Here is a 16,732-nt window from a genome sequence, read left to right on the forward strand (position 1 = left end):
CCTTTTGAGAAATGCAGGCAGCTGCACCATGATCATCCTTGAGGAAGAGAGAGAACCCCTAGAGCCAGAGCCCCTGAGCCAAGAGAGCTCTCTTTTTTATTTCAGAACTTTTAGTCCATAATTCCACACGCTCTGGAGGCATTCAGCTTCTCAGCCAGTCCCCTCCTACTAGACGGTTTACCATTGCCTCCTCCTACAGACCTTCCTTCTTCCTCCCCATCTGATGAGATCTCTCTGTATCAAGTAGATTGGGTTTATTATATAAACCAGTGATTTTGGTAAAAACATGAAAATGCACTACAGTAGTCCCTCTCTATATCGTGGTTCACTTACCGTGGCCTCGTTGTATCCACGGGATTTTTAAAAATATTATACTTACTTATTGCAGATTTTTCACTATATCGTGGAATTTTGCGGTACTGTATACGGATGTTGTTAACGTTACATAGGTCTAAGTGTAGAATAAATGTAAGGTTCCTACTTTGCGGGGGCGTCTAGAATGTAATACCCGCGATAAGTGAGGGAATACTGTACTCCCTCCTTAGTGTTCATCCATCCCTAGGCCTTTTGGTTCCCCTGAAATATAACACAAATACTAGTGTATTTACTTAACCTATTATTTAAAATCCATAGTTGGCAAATAATTTCTTCTTCACCCAGGCCTTCATAGGGCTGACTGCTTGCTCTTGAGTTCTCTGCTCAGGTGTTTTCTCAGAGAAAGGCCTTTCCCGGATCACCAGGTTACTTCCCTTGCATTCCCCTTTTTATTTTCTTCATAGCGCTTTTCACAGTCTGTAAGCACATTATTTTCATAAGTGCCATTTTAGAATAGTGGTTCTTAAAGTGTGAGAATCCCCAACACTCTCATAATGGGTCTCTGAGGTGAAAACTATGTTTATAATATATGTAAGCATTATTTGTCATTTTTACTCATTCTTTTGTCAATGTTTAATGGAGGTTTCCAGATGCTACATGATGTGATATAAAAGATCGAATGCAGAGGTAGATGTGAGAATCCAATATCTTTTCTTAAACTAGACATAAATAGGGTTTACAAAAATGTAAAACAGTGTCCTTTATACTGATTAAATTATTTTTGAAAATGCAAATGTTTTACAAAAATGTGAAACAATGTCATTTTTGTATCCTGATTCAGTTTTTTGTTTTGGAAAATAGTTAACTTTTCATAAAAATGTAATTTATGTTAGCATTTAATGCATTTATTATTGCTGTTTAAAATAAATACTTTGAACAGTTTTCTGTTTGCATTTCTAATATGTAAAAATACCAGTATAAAAGTTCTTTGGTATCCTTAATAATTTTTACGAATGGCCCTATGACCAAAAAGTTTGAGACTTGCTGTTCTAAAATATGAGCTCCGTGATACCAAAGACCTTCTTTGTTAGATTTAGTTTCATTTTTCCAGGACCTTGTAGGGGCAACTGGCCTTAAATGTCACTAACAAATAATATCTGGATGAATGGATTAAAGATTGAACAAAGTAATTTGAAAACAGCTTCATTCTCGTGATTCTGGGCAGGATTTCCAAATCTTTCTGTAGTAACTGGTTTTTGCAGACGTCATATTTGATAGAAGATTACTCTTAATTCATCAGACATCATAATTTTTACTTTAGCCAGATTTAAATTGTTCCCTAGTATGGAATTGAAAGCTTTTGATATGATTTTGATAGAAAGGTCTTAGAGATTCTACTAAGTGTTCTTATTTAGGGAGGATGGAAGATTTTATTCATCATGCTTACTGACTCAAATTTTAGGTTTACTGACTGTTGGTATAGTTAATTTGGATATTTTAGATTGTTATTTATATGTTGTCTTATAATGTTAAGAATACTTTCAGTCTTAGAAGTGAAGTCCTTTCTTACTTGTAGTCTTTTAAAAAAAGCCTGACACTTAATGCCCATCAGTAGATGAGTGGATAAAACAACTGTGGGACATTTACACGATGGAATACTACTTGGCTGTTTAAAAGAAGAAAACTTTACCCTTTGTGACAGTATGGATGGACCTGGAGAACATTATGCCAAGTGAAATAAGCCACTTAGAGAAAGACATATACCACGTGGAATCTAATGAACAAACTGAACTAACAAGCAAAATAGATACAGACTTAGAGAGAGCAGGAAGTCAGCTAAGAGGCAGGGAAGGAGGTTAGTGGGTAAGGGGATTAAGCAAAAAGGGGAAAAAAATCATGGACATGGATAACAGTGTGGTGATTGTGGAGGCGGGCGTGTATAAGGGGACTAAATGGTAAGGGAAAAAATATAATTAAAAAACAAAAACAAACCTGGCACTTCGCGTTCATTAGAAATTCCAGAAGCCCTGACTCGTGTAGCTTGGTTGGTTGGGCATCATTCTGCAAAGCCAAAGGTCGCTGATTTGATTCCTGGTCGGGGCACAGACCTGTGTTGCAGGTTCCGTCTCTAGTCAGGGCACATAACAGAGGCGACCAATCGATGCTTCTCTCTTTGTCCATCCTTTCCCCCTCTCTCAAAAAATAAATACAGTTTTTCTCTAGGTAGTTTCAGCAGACGGGACATCTGTTTACTATCTTGAAAGCTGGGATTCTTTGCTAAGATCTGACCAACTTGAGACTACGTAAACCTCAGAAAGCTGGGAGACAGTTCTAGAGACAGCTAACCCATACATAGAACAATACTTACTCTGCAGGGCAAATGCGGTAGCTTAATAAGCATTAAGATCCTGAATATGACAGTTTGGGAGAGGTAGGAGAATTTGGTAATTTAAAGTTCTGCTGGAGAGTTTCCATCCCTTGAGGGAAAAGTCTTCCTTTAACCACTGATTTATAGGATAAAGGAACCTGGTCAGCATTAGTTGATACACAAACTTAAACATGGGGTCAAGCCATGAAACTTAAGTCTCTGCTACAGAACACTTGAATGCTTCTCAGATGGAATGCTGGCATGACCCATTCTCTCATTCCTGGAGAGGTTCTTCTAAATAGGGCTTGGGTACCTCCTATTAGGGGATGATATTTATGTTTTTATAAAGAATATGTTCACTTTTGGGTCTGTATATCTCAGTGCAGTCACTTTTCAGCAACGCAGAGCGTCTTAAAGTGGGAAAGGGAAGTTGTGGTTTAACCAGTTACCTGCATTTAATCACCTGAGGAGTTAGAGCGAAACAAAACAAAAAAGCAAGGCTGCTCCATACCCCCTCATCAAAAGTTAGAATGAAAGAGTGTTAGAATCACCAGAGAATCTGAAACCAAAACTTGCATGAGACAACCCCCTGGTTCCAAAACCACAAGAACAACAAAACAGTATAGGAATCCCAGCCTAGATCAGTTAACCCTTGAGTTTCAGAGATTGGGTTCAGGCATCAGTCTTTTTTCTTGTTTTGTTGTTTAAATACTGATGACTCTTCTGTAGTCAGGGTAAGAACCCTCTTTATTTTTTAAAAAAGCTCCTCAGGTCATTTCGATAAGCTGAGAACGAGCTGAATATGGGGGATAATTTATGACACTTATAAACAACATATAATATAGGAGCATGCTTTTGTTTTGGAGAACTATTAAGCTTTCCCTGTATGTTTTTAGGTAAGAACAAGGAGCATGACATCAATAAACAGGATTAATTAAAAGTGTATCAGCACTGTTTTATGGACAGAGGCATGTGATTGGCTGGAGGGGGAAAAAGATGGTGTGCAGACAGAAACGGGACTTTCGTGGCGGAACATTCCCATCTTGTGGCCTGTGAGCATAGTGCTGGTGGTGATTAAAAGCTGTATTGCATTCTTGCAACTAATGGATGTTTCCTGTGGATGCTGCTTGACTTCTAGTGATCAGGGCACGAAGAATTGGACCTCCGTTCCCTGTAGTCTTGTCTCACTCCCTCACCCTGTAACTCGACACTGAACTCCCTGCTTCTGCAACCTCCTTACAGTGGTTTCTTCCAGACCTGTTGCCACTGCATTCTGTCTTGTTTTAGCCTTGTTATTGTAAGCATATGGGACACCTGAAGTTCCTCAGTTATTGTGAAGTACTTTGGAGTCAGAAGTCAGGTCTCACCTTTTGATTTAATGTTAGATTACCTGTTTCGTCATCTGTCAAAAAAAGGGGAAAATAACATTACTGACTTCACATTGGTTATAAGAATTGAGTCATTGCATGTAAGACACTCACTGGAGTGCTTACCATATCATAAGTGATCGATACATATTTACCATTCATTCTATCAGCAAGTATATTATGTGCCAGCAGTACCTATGGTAAGTGTTGTAGATGTAAAACATTTCTTCATGAGTAAATCACTGACTCTGTCTCTTATAAATTTCCATAATCTATGGAATGTTTTGGTGTATATAGTAAATTCCTGGTCATGTACGTAGAATATCAAAACCTCTATGTCAATTAGCTGATCAGGAATTTCCTTTTAACATGTACTGTTAAGTTTTAATGCAGTTCCACTACGTTATTGTTGAACAAAAGGATTGAGATTTTAGTGTTTATGTAGGAAATAGGAAGACCATAAAATGTCAAAATTAAGAATCAGCTTAGTTTTGATAAAAATATTTTTTCCTGAATGCTTTATTTCATCAGATTATATTAAAATGGCTAGATCATACATATTTTAGTTGGAAATTATTTTAGTGATCATCAGGCCTTTCCTGAAGGCTCTCTATTTTGAACCTTGAGCGCTTGTTTGGAGTTTCTAGCAGGGAAGCGCAGCTACTCATATACCCTTGACCGAAGACCGGTCCTCTCCTCTAGTTGGGAAAGTCGTCCTCTTTGACCGAGCGTGCAGCTTCGGGAGGGATGCACATGAATCGGTGAGGGAGGACGGGGACACCTGCCTAGCCAGCCAGATCAGCCGAATCAACCCTGGCGATCAATGGGGTGACAGATGTCGCAGTCAGATTGCCCTCACATTCTATTTTGGACAGCTATAAATGCTAGAGAGAATTCATCCTTAAAATTGAAAAGTTCTTTCCTGAAACTCTCACCTCTGGTCCTAAGTTTGCCTTTCAAAGTAAGACACATCCTCTAGTGCCTCACTATTTGGAAAGTGGTCTTTGTGACTATCTGACCTGGAGAGAAATTTTAATTAATTGAGCTGGCCCTTGTCACAGGGTTTTAAGCTTTCTTTCTTCAATTATCCCATTCTGTGTATATGCGTCCTTATTCATATTGATTATCTTTACCAGGTAGGTAAAATACTGCGCTTTTCCCATCTCTCAGCTGGGTAAATTCGGTCATTGTAGAGAACTGAATGTTAACAGTCAGCGATGCTGCAAAGTGAGATAATTTCTCTCAGAGCCCTGTGCTTCTGTTGATGCTGATAAAAATTGTATCAACATGGTTGGCAGGCATATCAAGCTGCCATGCTGTTTGGTTACATTGTCCTCGCCCCCAATCTCTTTAACATTCATTTTTGTTAAGAGTTGAGGCAGTGTTATGATAACCTGATTTTTAAATTTAATAATAATTTTTTCTCCATTTTTTAAAATATAAAATAAGGTTTTGGGGAGTCTTGGCATCTTCATGAAACTATGCTGTATCCTAGTCATCATTACGTCTTTTTGCACAACTGGGAATCGGCTCTTTAGGAGTCATTTTCAGAATTTGTCTGAATATCTACACTAAGCTCATATGTTTTCTAGCATCTCTCTCATTTACTTTGATTTTAACAGTGGTTCAGTGATTGCATTAATAGGGTTAAGTATCCAGGAACCTAAGCAACTTAGGTTGGTAGGTGTATTTGTAATAATTCTTTATTAGTTATGTTTATCCCTTCTTAATCATATTCCTTCTATTTTTTTAAGTGTGAAAATAATTGTCCTTGGCAAAGAGGTAAGTGGAATAGGAGTTAGTTTAGCTTTCTTTTTATTGCCAAAATCAATACTGTTGATCATTTATTGAACATTTATTATGTGGTAGACCCTGTGCAAAGTATTTACTGTACATTGTCTCGTTTTCAGTAATGTCAGCAGTGCGATAAAATAACTCCATTTTGGAAGTTAGAAATCTGAGATTTAGGAAGAATAAATAGCCTTCCTAAGAGCACAGCTAGTAAATGTTGGAGAGCTAGAACTTATAGCCATACCTCCATGACTGTTAAAACCCATATTGTATGTTTCGAGAAATAGAAAGGTCCTCGATACAGCAATGTTTGTATCCTTTTGTGCACTTTCTTGGGATTTTACAGTTTTGAAGGTTTGCCAATCTTACCAGTTGGTGTTCTTTCACATTAAGCTCTTTTCCCTGCTGACTGCTTGCTGTCCTTATGAGGTCTTATGGGTGTAAAATGATTTTGGTGTAAAGTATTCATCATAACGTTTTTGCTTCACATCTATTACTAATCTGTTTTTTAATTATTCAGTTACTGCTCTGTTTTTAAGGTGTATATACATACAAGCTTTGGAGCTTGACTTAGTTTAAATCTTGGCTCTACCACTTCTTGGATGTATGGCCCTTAGCCATTTATTAATTTCTCTCTGCTTCAGCCATTTATTAATTTCTCTCTGCTTCAGTTTTCTTATTTTTAAAAAGAATATAGGAATACCTATGATTCAGTAATACGCGTAAAATAATTAGAATATTGCCTGGCACATAATGTTCAATAATTGTAACCTGTTGTCATTCATTAACTGGCTATTGTTGATTAATTTTTAACAATAGCATATTTGTTTAAATGAAAAAATAATCAGTAAAATACTAATTATCATTTTGTTGTTAGACTTCTTTTTCCCTCTGAGAACTTTTATTACATTTTAGACTATGTTGCCCTTTAGTCTTCAGGTCATGAGCTTATACTAAACAATTATACTACTACTTTTAATAAATACTGTGTGCAAAGCACTATTCAAAGCACTTTACATATATTAACAACCTCCAATTGTAGGAATTTTTATTAATGATTACTGTTACTGTGAATTTTTAAAATAATAGCCTATTCAGCTATACAGTGGCTACCTCTTTATCTTTATGGGAATGTTAAAGGAGAGAGTAATATAAGAGTTATTCCATTAGAGGTTGTTTGGTGTATCTTTCTGGTTGAGAAAAATTAAGCAGTTCTGTAGTCTGGGTTCTCTTTGTGTTCTCTTGCTAGTCAGATCCTTCTTGAATACATGTTTCAATTGTTGCTTCCTCTGACTAAGCAGATGCTCTGTTCATGAACCATCTTGAGGTGTTGAGAACTTGTCAGGGAAACAGTTCTTCTTTCAGACATTCATTAATTGAAGTCTTTTTATTTCTGTCTTATTGATGGTCCTTGTATGTCAAGAAATTATCTTCCTGTAAAGAGAGGTTAACAGGATCACTTCTATAAATAACCTCAGGTTGAGGTGATATTGGTTGCTTTGACTGGAAGAACTCCTAGATGCCACACCATCAGGGAGCCTTGATTTGAAAGGCGTAAGTGCTGTACATGGATGTTTTTGACATGTCTTCAAACTCCAGGAGTTTCACATGTATTTTTAGACTGTGTGCGCTCTATTATTTGTGTGAGGGTAAAGAAAATGATTTGTAAGAAACTTGATTAGTTCTGTTATATAATTTTGTGGTTTTTGAAACCCAGTAGTATAGTTTATTATTTTTCTTTGAAATAAAGTAAATGTAAACTGTAAAAATAGTGTTTAAGCTCACGTCTATATTTTCTCTTAGGTGGTATTAAAGATAATCAAACATTATCAAGAAGAAGGACAAGGAACTGAGGTGGTTCAAGGAGTGCTTTTGGGCCTGGTTGTGGAAGATCGGCTTGAAATTACCAACTGCTTTCCTTTCCCCCAGCACACAGAAGATGATGCTGAGTTTGATGAAGGTAAGGATACTCATCTCAGATGTGTCTTTGCAGTGCACATAGGTGGTTATTAATATAATTTGCACTATACCAGTTGGTTATTGATACAATTCTCAACATAACATTTGATTATCTGTTACTTATCAGGCTAGGCTAGGTCACTCGATCGCTGAATTTCTTCTTTTTTTTTAATCTCATTTTCTTTTTTTTTTTATTTTAAGGTATATTTATTTATTTATTAAACATATTTTATTATATTTTATTTATTTTGTTTTTAGAGAGAGGGGAAAGGAGAAAGAGAGGGAGAGAAATATCAATGTGTGGTTGCCTCTTAGGCGCCCCCAACTGGGGACCTGGCAGTGCATCCCAGGCATGTGCCCTGACTGGGAATCGAACCAACGACACTTGGTTTGCAGGCTGACGCTCAATCCACTGAGCCACAGCAGCCAGGGCTTGATCACTGAATTTCTTGAAAAAAATTATAAAGTTCTCTGGAATGAGGATGTAGATGAAAAACTTCCTTAGTTTTGCCTTTACTAATTTGTAATTAGTAATTCTTTTTTAGTAATTTGAATAGGAGCTGTACTAATGTTAACCTTCCCATTATGAAATCAGCTTGCCAAATAACTTACCTTGTGAAGGAGAGGGATCATAATTACGTGTCTATTTTTTTTTTTTTTTTTTGTCTGTGCCTCGCGCGGCTGTGGGATAATTATGTGTCTAACATTGATTTTCATCCATGATATTTTGACTTAATGTTTATGAAGAGATGAAACTGAGCTATCTACTTAAGAAAGAAGATTCTTTTCAAGCATTTTATTTTTGTGCTACAAGTATATTTGCTTTGTTAGCAAAGGCCAATAGTTAAAAACTCACCAAAGGCCAAGAGCAACAATCTGGAACATTAAAAAGAACTATCTAGTTGAAAAGAAGTTCTCATTGTTTGAACTCTCAGGTCTTATTTTCTTTATAACTTTTATTTATTTATTTTTATTGTGGTAAGAACATAAAATAAAATTTACTTTTATAACCATTTTTTAACTGTACTGTATAGTAGTATTAACTCTGTGCAGATTGTTGTAGAAGAGATTTCTACAACTTTTTCATCTTAAAAACTGAAATTCCATATTCCTTGACCAGCTACTCCCTTTTTTCTCATCCTCCAATCTCTGGCAACCACCATGTCTGTTTCTAAGCGTTTGACTGCTTTAGTTACCTCATATGCATGGAACCGTGTGGCATTTGTCTTTTTTTCACTTAATGTTCTCAGGGTTCATCAATCTAGTAATATATGATGGGATTTTCTTTTTTCTTTTTTAAAGGCTGAGTAATACTCCATTGTGTCTATATGCCACATTTTCTCTACCCATTTATCTGCTGATTATTTCCACCTCTTGGCTATTGCAAATAATGATGCAAATAGCTCTTCAAGATCCTGTTTTCAATTCTTGGATGTATACCCAGAAGTGGGATTTGTTGGATCATATGGTAGATCTGTGTTTAAGTTTTTGAAGAGCTCTCCCCCTATCAGTGCTCAAGGATTCTTATTTTTCTACATCCTCACCAACACTTGTTATTTTCCATTCCACCCCGCCTTCTAAGAGGTATGATGTGATATTTTACTGTAGTCTTGATTTGCATTTCCCTGACAGATAGTGATGTTGAGCATCTTTTCATATGCTTCTTGGCTATTTGTATGACTTATTTGGAGAAATGTATTCAAGTTTTTTGCTCATTCCTTAGGATTTTTGTTGTTGAATTGAATAAGTTCTTTATATATCGTGACCATTAATCCCTTGTCATACATATGGTTTGCAACTATTTTCTCCTCTTTCATTCATAGATTGCTTTTTTGCTATGTTGATTGTTTACACTGCTACATAGAAGTTTCCTAGTTTGATGTAATCCATGTTGTGTATTTTTGCTTTTGGTGTAATATCTAAGAAATCATTGTCAGACCAATGTTATGAAGCTTCTTTCCTATATTTGCATTTAGGACTTTTATACTGGTACCATACTGTTTTGGTTGCTGTTTCTTTGTATTATGTTTTGAAATCAAGAAGTGTGAGACCTCTATCTTTGTTTTTCTTTCTCAAGATTATTTTGGCTATTTAGGGTCATATGAGATTCCATACTTTAAGAAGCTCATTAAAAGTGTTTTAACAACACTGAGAAGGAGAAATATCAATTTAGCATTAAATAATAAAAAAATCGCTGGAAATTATGTGCTGTGTATTATATGTGCATTGCCTATAATCAGTTATTAGTCTGCACAGATGAAGGTTTTTATAGTTTGATTTTCCAGATTAGAAAACTGATGCTCAGTAAGACAAATAACTAGCACTTAACTAGGAATTTGGAGAATAGGGATGAAAGTTTATGGCCGCCTGTTTCTAAATTTCATGATCTTCTCATCATAGGGTGTTGCTTTTCGACATTTAGTGAAGTGGAAGCCACTGATTAAAGGATATGAAGTGCAGAACACTGTTTTTCTGTATCTGAAAATCTGCTTTTTGGGTAGAACAACTAAATATGTTAAACATTTAAAAAAATATTTTAATTGATTTTTTTAGAGAGAGAGAAGGAGTGGGGAGAAAGAGATAGATTTGTTGTTCCATTTATTTATGTGTTCATTGGTTGCTTCTTTAATGTGTCCTGACCAGAGGTCGAAACTGCAACCTTGGCATATTGGGACGACACTCTAACCAACTGAGCTACCTGGCCAGGGCTAAATTTGTTATTTCTGATTTATCTTAAGAGTTAATAGGATTTGCCAGTTTTCTTATACATTTGAAAGATCGAAGCTAGCACCGTCTGTTTCTTCATTGCCTTATGTAGGAATCTTGAATTTTAGGTTCTTCCATTTATCCATTTATTTATGTGAATGGGCATTAGTATGTAATCACTATTGTATTTATACCAAACCTAGATAAAAGCTAAGTTTTCTGTTACATGGACATATCCTAGAATAGAAGAATTTTGCATGTTATTTTAAGTTATGCTAAAGGCCCATTGTTTTGCTTATTGTTTTTCTGTGATTATATGCCTGCTCAAGCTAGTATTTTTCAGGGAAGGAATTTTTGTTGTTGTTGAGCAAGTACCAGGCCCGCACTTGATGTTTATTTTCTCATGGATTTTCATCTCCCTGGGAGGCAAGCACATACAGTGGCCCCGTTTTACAGGCGAGGAAGCTGAGGTTCAGAGACGTGACAACTGTTTTAAGGCTTTACAAACACCGGCTGGCCCAGCAGGTCTCTCTGACTTCAGGGAAGGCTCTTCTGCCTTCTCCCTTATGGAAGTAAAATACTCACCAAATATTTCATAATTTTATTAATTACATAATTTTATTTATTTTAAATTAATTGTTTTTGTGTCTCATGTAAAGTAGAAATTTTTCATTTGTGGGAGTCGGCAAATTTCAATTCGTGCACCTACTTTTGCATGTAAAGTTTTATTGGAACTGTCATGCCCATTCATTTCTGCATTTTCTGTGGCTGCATTCCTGCCACAGTACTGTAGTTGAGTACTTATGACAAAGACCATATGGGCACCAAGCCTGAATTTTTAAATGTCTGGCCCTTTAAGAAAGTTTGACCAGCCCTTTTTTATATGTAACTTTTTCTTATTGATCCTCTCTCATAAGATTGAAGAATAAGGTTGTAGTTCTTTCTTTTCATCATAAATTGGTGACTTTTTGTTTGTTTATTCTTTATTTATTCTACATGTTTCCCTTAACATTGACTCAGAGTCCAGAATGTATTGTGGGCACTGGAACACAAATGTTGATATTACTGGGTGTCTGTTTCATTGGTGCATCTGGAAAGTATAAGGATAGGTAGCGCTTGCTTTAACTGAAGTGTGTTTTTCCTTTAAGAAAACCCCCCACATATTGAATTGTCGCTGTTTGGGGGAACTGTCTATAGAGAATAGGGAAGAAAAGCGTTTAATTCATGGTTGCAGACTTATGATCAGATATAATGGAAAGGTAATGGTGGGAGGCCAATGAACTTAGATGGGAATCCCAGTTCTCTGCTTACCTAGGATACGTATGACTGAATAATTTCACTTCGGAACCATTTTTTTTTTTTTTTTTTTTACTTTGTAATATCTTTAATTTATTTAGTGCATATTAATTGCTCACTTACTGAGTATTGGAAACAAAGTTGAAGGATAATTCTTAAAAGATTAACATTTTGTATAGTGCGACCTTAGATTATGTTAAATAGGGTGATCAAAACCAAGGAAACTTGGGGCATGAAGTTTTTCTTGTTTGTGTCTGTTCGTGAATTCACATTTTGTTGTTGAACATGTAATAACTCTCCTTTGAGTGGTTTAAATCTTGATACACTTTTATATTTCAGAATTCATTTTCTAGTTGAACATGAAATAAACTTGCTCATGTTAGAGAATACAGGCTTTTAAAAAAATGAGTAGAAAAACTCATATTAAAATTCCCATTAGAGGGCACTATTACCAAGCTTAGGAGAAGTGGAGACTAATTTGTTTTCTCAGACATGCAACCCAAGGCTTGCTAAAAGGGAAAAATATTTTCATCTGATAAGATTCAGATACTCTTTTATACAACTGAATTCCTTAAATATGTTATAAAGTGCACTGAATTAAACACAGATCCAATAACTCACTGTCTTGTTTTTCAGCAGACTAAATCAATTTAATATCGTAGGTGATATAAGAAGCCTACTTTATTCTGCATCAAGAGCCAAATCCATAATTTTCATATTTGGAACGGACAGATTTTTTATTTTGCTCTCTTTAAGTCAGTCCAAAGGATGCTCCTTGGCTTTCAAATAAGTTTCCAAAATGAAGCATGGAGACTGTATTGTACCACTAAAACTGCAGTTAGGGGAGTGAATTGATGCCTCAACTTAGGTTATTAATGTGTGCAGCATTTGTAATTACTGAAATAATTTCACACATTGAAGTCTCTCTCTCTCTCTCTCTCTCTCTCTCTCAGACACACACACACAGAGTCATTGTCAGGTATTTGAAATTTATTTTCTTTTTTATTGCTAAGTTTGGTGTTAGAGCAAGAAATACTCTTGCAGATTGTTATATACAATTATTTTATCATTAAGCTTCCTAAAGAAAAGCAGTGGTATAGTCTTAAACAGACTCTTCAAAGGCTAAAATGTGAATTGGCAAAATGTAATTAAAATAAAATGTATTCAGTGTAATTTTTCACAGCATAGGTGTTATTTCTTGTATCACTGGGTTCAGAGACAGTAAATTTGTGTAGTTATATTATTTGCAATACTTTCTACATAAGTAAGCTATATTTTAAGTTGAAAAAAAAAATCACTGCTTAATTTACTTGCTTTCTGAATATTCACCTTTCTTCTTCTTAGTTTGCCTGCAGCCCACACCCAGGGCAAAATTGCTTGAAGCCTAGCTGATGCTTACTATTTCCTCTTTGTATTACTTTTGAGTTCAGGGAAGTGTTGAGTCAGGATAGAGAAAGATTTTCATTTTTTTTTTAGACAGATGGGGACATTTTGTGAAAAGACATTTTGTGATGTTTACTTATTATTTGTATTATCATCTATCTGTATGAATAGTCAGTGAGCATTTTGATCTGTTTGATATTGGTTTTTAAAAAAATTCTGTTTCATTTATTTTTTTAAAAAACTTTCCTTAGTAGAAATGTTGGATAAATTGGATAGTTTTGGAGTGTGTTTTGAAACTTATTAGTGAAGTAGGAGCATGTTTACCTTGTGACCTCATATCATTAAGTGGAAGTATGATAAAATGTTTCAAATATTTCCCCCCCAAATTCTCAGTAATTCATTTTAAAGCTTTTATCCAGCAAAGTATGTACATTGAGTGGGTGGTGAAAAGATACAAAGTCAAATCCTGGTTACTGTTTTCAAAGATTTTAAGTCGGAGAGACAAGTGTCAATAAAGAATTGGGGAAAAGATTTGATGAAGTCCAGAAGGACAAAGGAAAAAAATGGCGAGAACACCCAGCTATGAGCTACTAATTTTAATTTCTCTTGGACTGGGTTGCCTTCAAGCAGGGGACGGGAGGGTGAAGTTTGATTTTGTAGGTGGATGTCAGTTGCCTTTTAAAGTAATTTTTAAGGAAGTTATGTCTAATTCACATTTCTAGATCCTCATAAATAACCCAAACATCTCTAGAAAAAAAGAACAAACTGATATAGATTCAACTTTTCATCCTTATTTTCCAGAAATAATTGTGTTTCTTCATAGTATTTTTCAAATTTTGTTGCCCATTTTTTATCCAGTAGAGAAATTGTTTTTTGAGGTCTAGGCTCTTTTGATATATGAAAGGACTCCTGACAATAATTTAGTGACATGTTTGTACATACTTGGGACCTTTGCTGCACTTAGCTCAACTTTAAATATTTAGTAAATATTTTAAAATATTTCATACGTTTTAAATATTTAATGGAATATTTTGTATGTATTTCATTTTAAATGAAACATTGTGTTAGGCAGGTAACTGGAGAGAATCTGTACACTGAATTAGGATATAATTCTCTTGGGGACTGATCTCTTTGTTGTTTATGCTAGTGTTTTTAAAATGTTAAACCATTCACATTTGATGATGTATTATTGACTATTCAGGGCAATGAACTTTAGATTTTGCTTACATAGATTATTTTTATTGCTCAGAAAACCTATGGTTTATGATTTGAAACTGACCTAAAACCTTAAACTTCCTTTCTATGTTCCGTTTTTGGTTTACTAAGGTGATCAGAATACAAGAAGTAAACTCCGAATGTGAAGCACCCACCCGTGTTTGTGTACCTTTTTTTCTTTCAGTTTGGGTGTCTCAAGATAAAATCTAGCTTCATTTTGAAAGCTTGAAAAATATTTTTGTGTTTACTTCATGTTTTAAAATGTAGGGTTTTTTTTTTCTTTTTCTTTTAACTGAGTTGAGAAACTCTTGCGCATGGAAAGATATACTACTGAAAATGTGGTCAAGGTAAGATTTTTCTGCTTAAAGAAATTAAAGTGCTTTACACTAGACCCTCCCTTGGTCCCTAAAGTATAAGTGCTATGGTTTGGAGAGAAGCCAAGTAAAACCTGTTCAAATTTTGTGCAGACTTAAAGTAATACTTTAAGATTTGAAAATTACAGGTGGATATAGTACTTAAACAGTATTTAAAATTCCAAAGTTTCCCAAGTCTAAAAATGTAATCCTTAAATTACTATTCCTAGCTGTTTAAATTTTAATTAAATAAAAAGTGTCTTACTTTTGAACAACAACATTAGGAATAGTTATATGAATTTACTTCTAAACTTTAAGGTAATCACCATTACAAATGGACTGTTTTGGCACTAATTAAATGCCATAAAGCTACAGTTATAGTGTGTGACCAAAGATCTTTGCTGTTTCTGGTTTTGTTTTTCTTTTTCTTTTTCAAAAATTGTCCTAACCAACACAAATTCACACTTGTTTCTTATCTTAGAAGTGCTACCCAGCTTCACTCCACAATTAAATGTATCACCTAATCTGCAAGTTTTGTAGATTGATAGAATAATTATAATTAGATATGATGTGTTGGTGCTAATGCTGAGTTTTCCAAACTGCCCTTTATATTAAGAGTGGTACCTTAGTCATGCTGATGAAGTATTCTCTTTGTTTTACATTCATCTCACTAGGTGCAAGTTTCCTATCTCTTGAAACTTTTTATCTGTTTGAGGTTACTCTTCATGGTTTACCTATTATTAGTTTGAGTGGTGTTTTAATACCTTCATCTCTTCTTTCACTGTGAGGATTTTTTGCTGCCTTTTTATTGGTAATTATTCTGAGTACATTTTAGATGCTTTCTGACATAGTTGAAAACAAAGACAGTATGTATTTTGACTTAATAACAATATAATGGTGTAGGTCTATAATGCAACCCTGCATCTCCCCCCATCCTCATCCCCATTCACATTCACAGTTTGTTTTCTCTAACATTATTTACAGAAACCCTTTCTTCCCTGCTTGATTGGTGAGAGGATTGCACACTTATTCCAGTGGTCTTTGCGGAAATATGTGTCTAGTTTCTGTTTGGTAGAATTGGACAGGTGATGACCTCGTGGAGACATCTTTTGGTGGCAGTTATAACCCCACAGCCCGCAGCAGTGGCTGGGAGCCTGGCAGTGGAGTCCCCGCCGGGGCTCTGTGGACTGGTGGCTTGCTGTTTGTTCGTAACCACAGCAGTGGCTGCAGCCGCCCCTGCTCCGCAAGCCCCTGGAGCTGCCAGGTTCATCTGCTCCCGCTTTTCTCCATTTGTTTCTTCCTTCCTTTGTTCCTCACTTATCAAATCAATATTTCTCCGGGAACTACGTGCCAGGCATTTCCACTGGCCATTGCACACCTATATCTGCTGTGGCTATTTTCTGAAGTGTTCTTTATTTAAAGAACTTAGCTGTTCCAAGCAGTGTATTTGACTAGAAGCATAGGAAGATTTGTTAGCACATTATGTTAGTGAAGTCAGATTAGTATAAAGGGAAGATTATGTTGCTATTCAGATGAAACACATTTTTGTGTAGTTGGAGAATGCTTTGGGTCTACAAATGTATATCTGCAAATCTGTACATCTTCAAGCTTGTAATTCAGAGTGATTCCATTGTTTTTAAAAATAATTTTGTTTCTAAAAAAATTACAAGTTTATGTTTTCATTTTCATATTAGAAATATTTTGTTTTTAGTTTTTAGCTCACTTGGCAGTGATTCCCCAAAGTTTAGTTTCTCTGTCAGTAATTGAATTTGTAAGTAAATGTACTCAGCTTTAAAAGTGTATTACCAACATTCTTTTGGTAATGCAAATTATTTCTGCTTAATTTGAAAATTTCTTCTTTTCCTCCTCTTCTTACCACTCCCACTACTACTCTTACCCTGAAAACACAGATAAATTAAAAAGATTCTGTAGTAGAAAAGAGTGAAAGACTGTGTGAAGCATGGTGATATATAATGCCT

At 35.3% G+C, this 16,732-nt stretch overlaps 1 protein-coding gene across 1 annotated transcript in view; it reads left to right on the plus strand.

Moving 5' to 3' along the window:
- EIF3H (eukaryotic translation initiation factor 3 subunit H) overlaps positions 1-16,732 on the plus strand; it is an 87,862-nt gene that overhangs the window by 15,566 nt on the left and 55,564 nt on the right. The window contains exon 2 of the mRNA XM_090283430.1: positions 7,645-7,801. Coding sequence (XP_090139556.1) covers positions 7,645-7,801 — 157 coding nt within the window. The remainder of the gene's footprint in view (positions 1-7,644; positions 7,802-16,732) is intronic.

The sequence above is a fragment of the Furipterus horrens genome, unplaced genomic scaffold (assembly GCF_987537825.1).
Source record: "Furipterus horrens unplaced genomic scaffold, mFurHor1.1.pri manual_scaffold_7, whole genome shotgun sequence".
Classification (NCBI taxonomy): Eukaryota; Metazoa; Chordata; class Mammalia; order Chiroptera; family Furipteridae; genus Furipterus; species Furipterus horrens.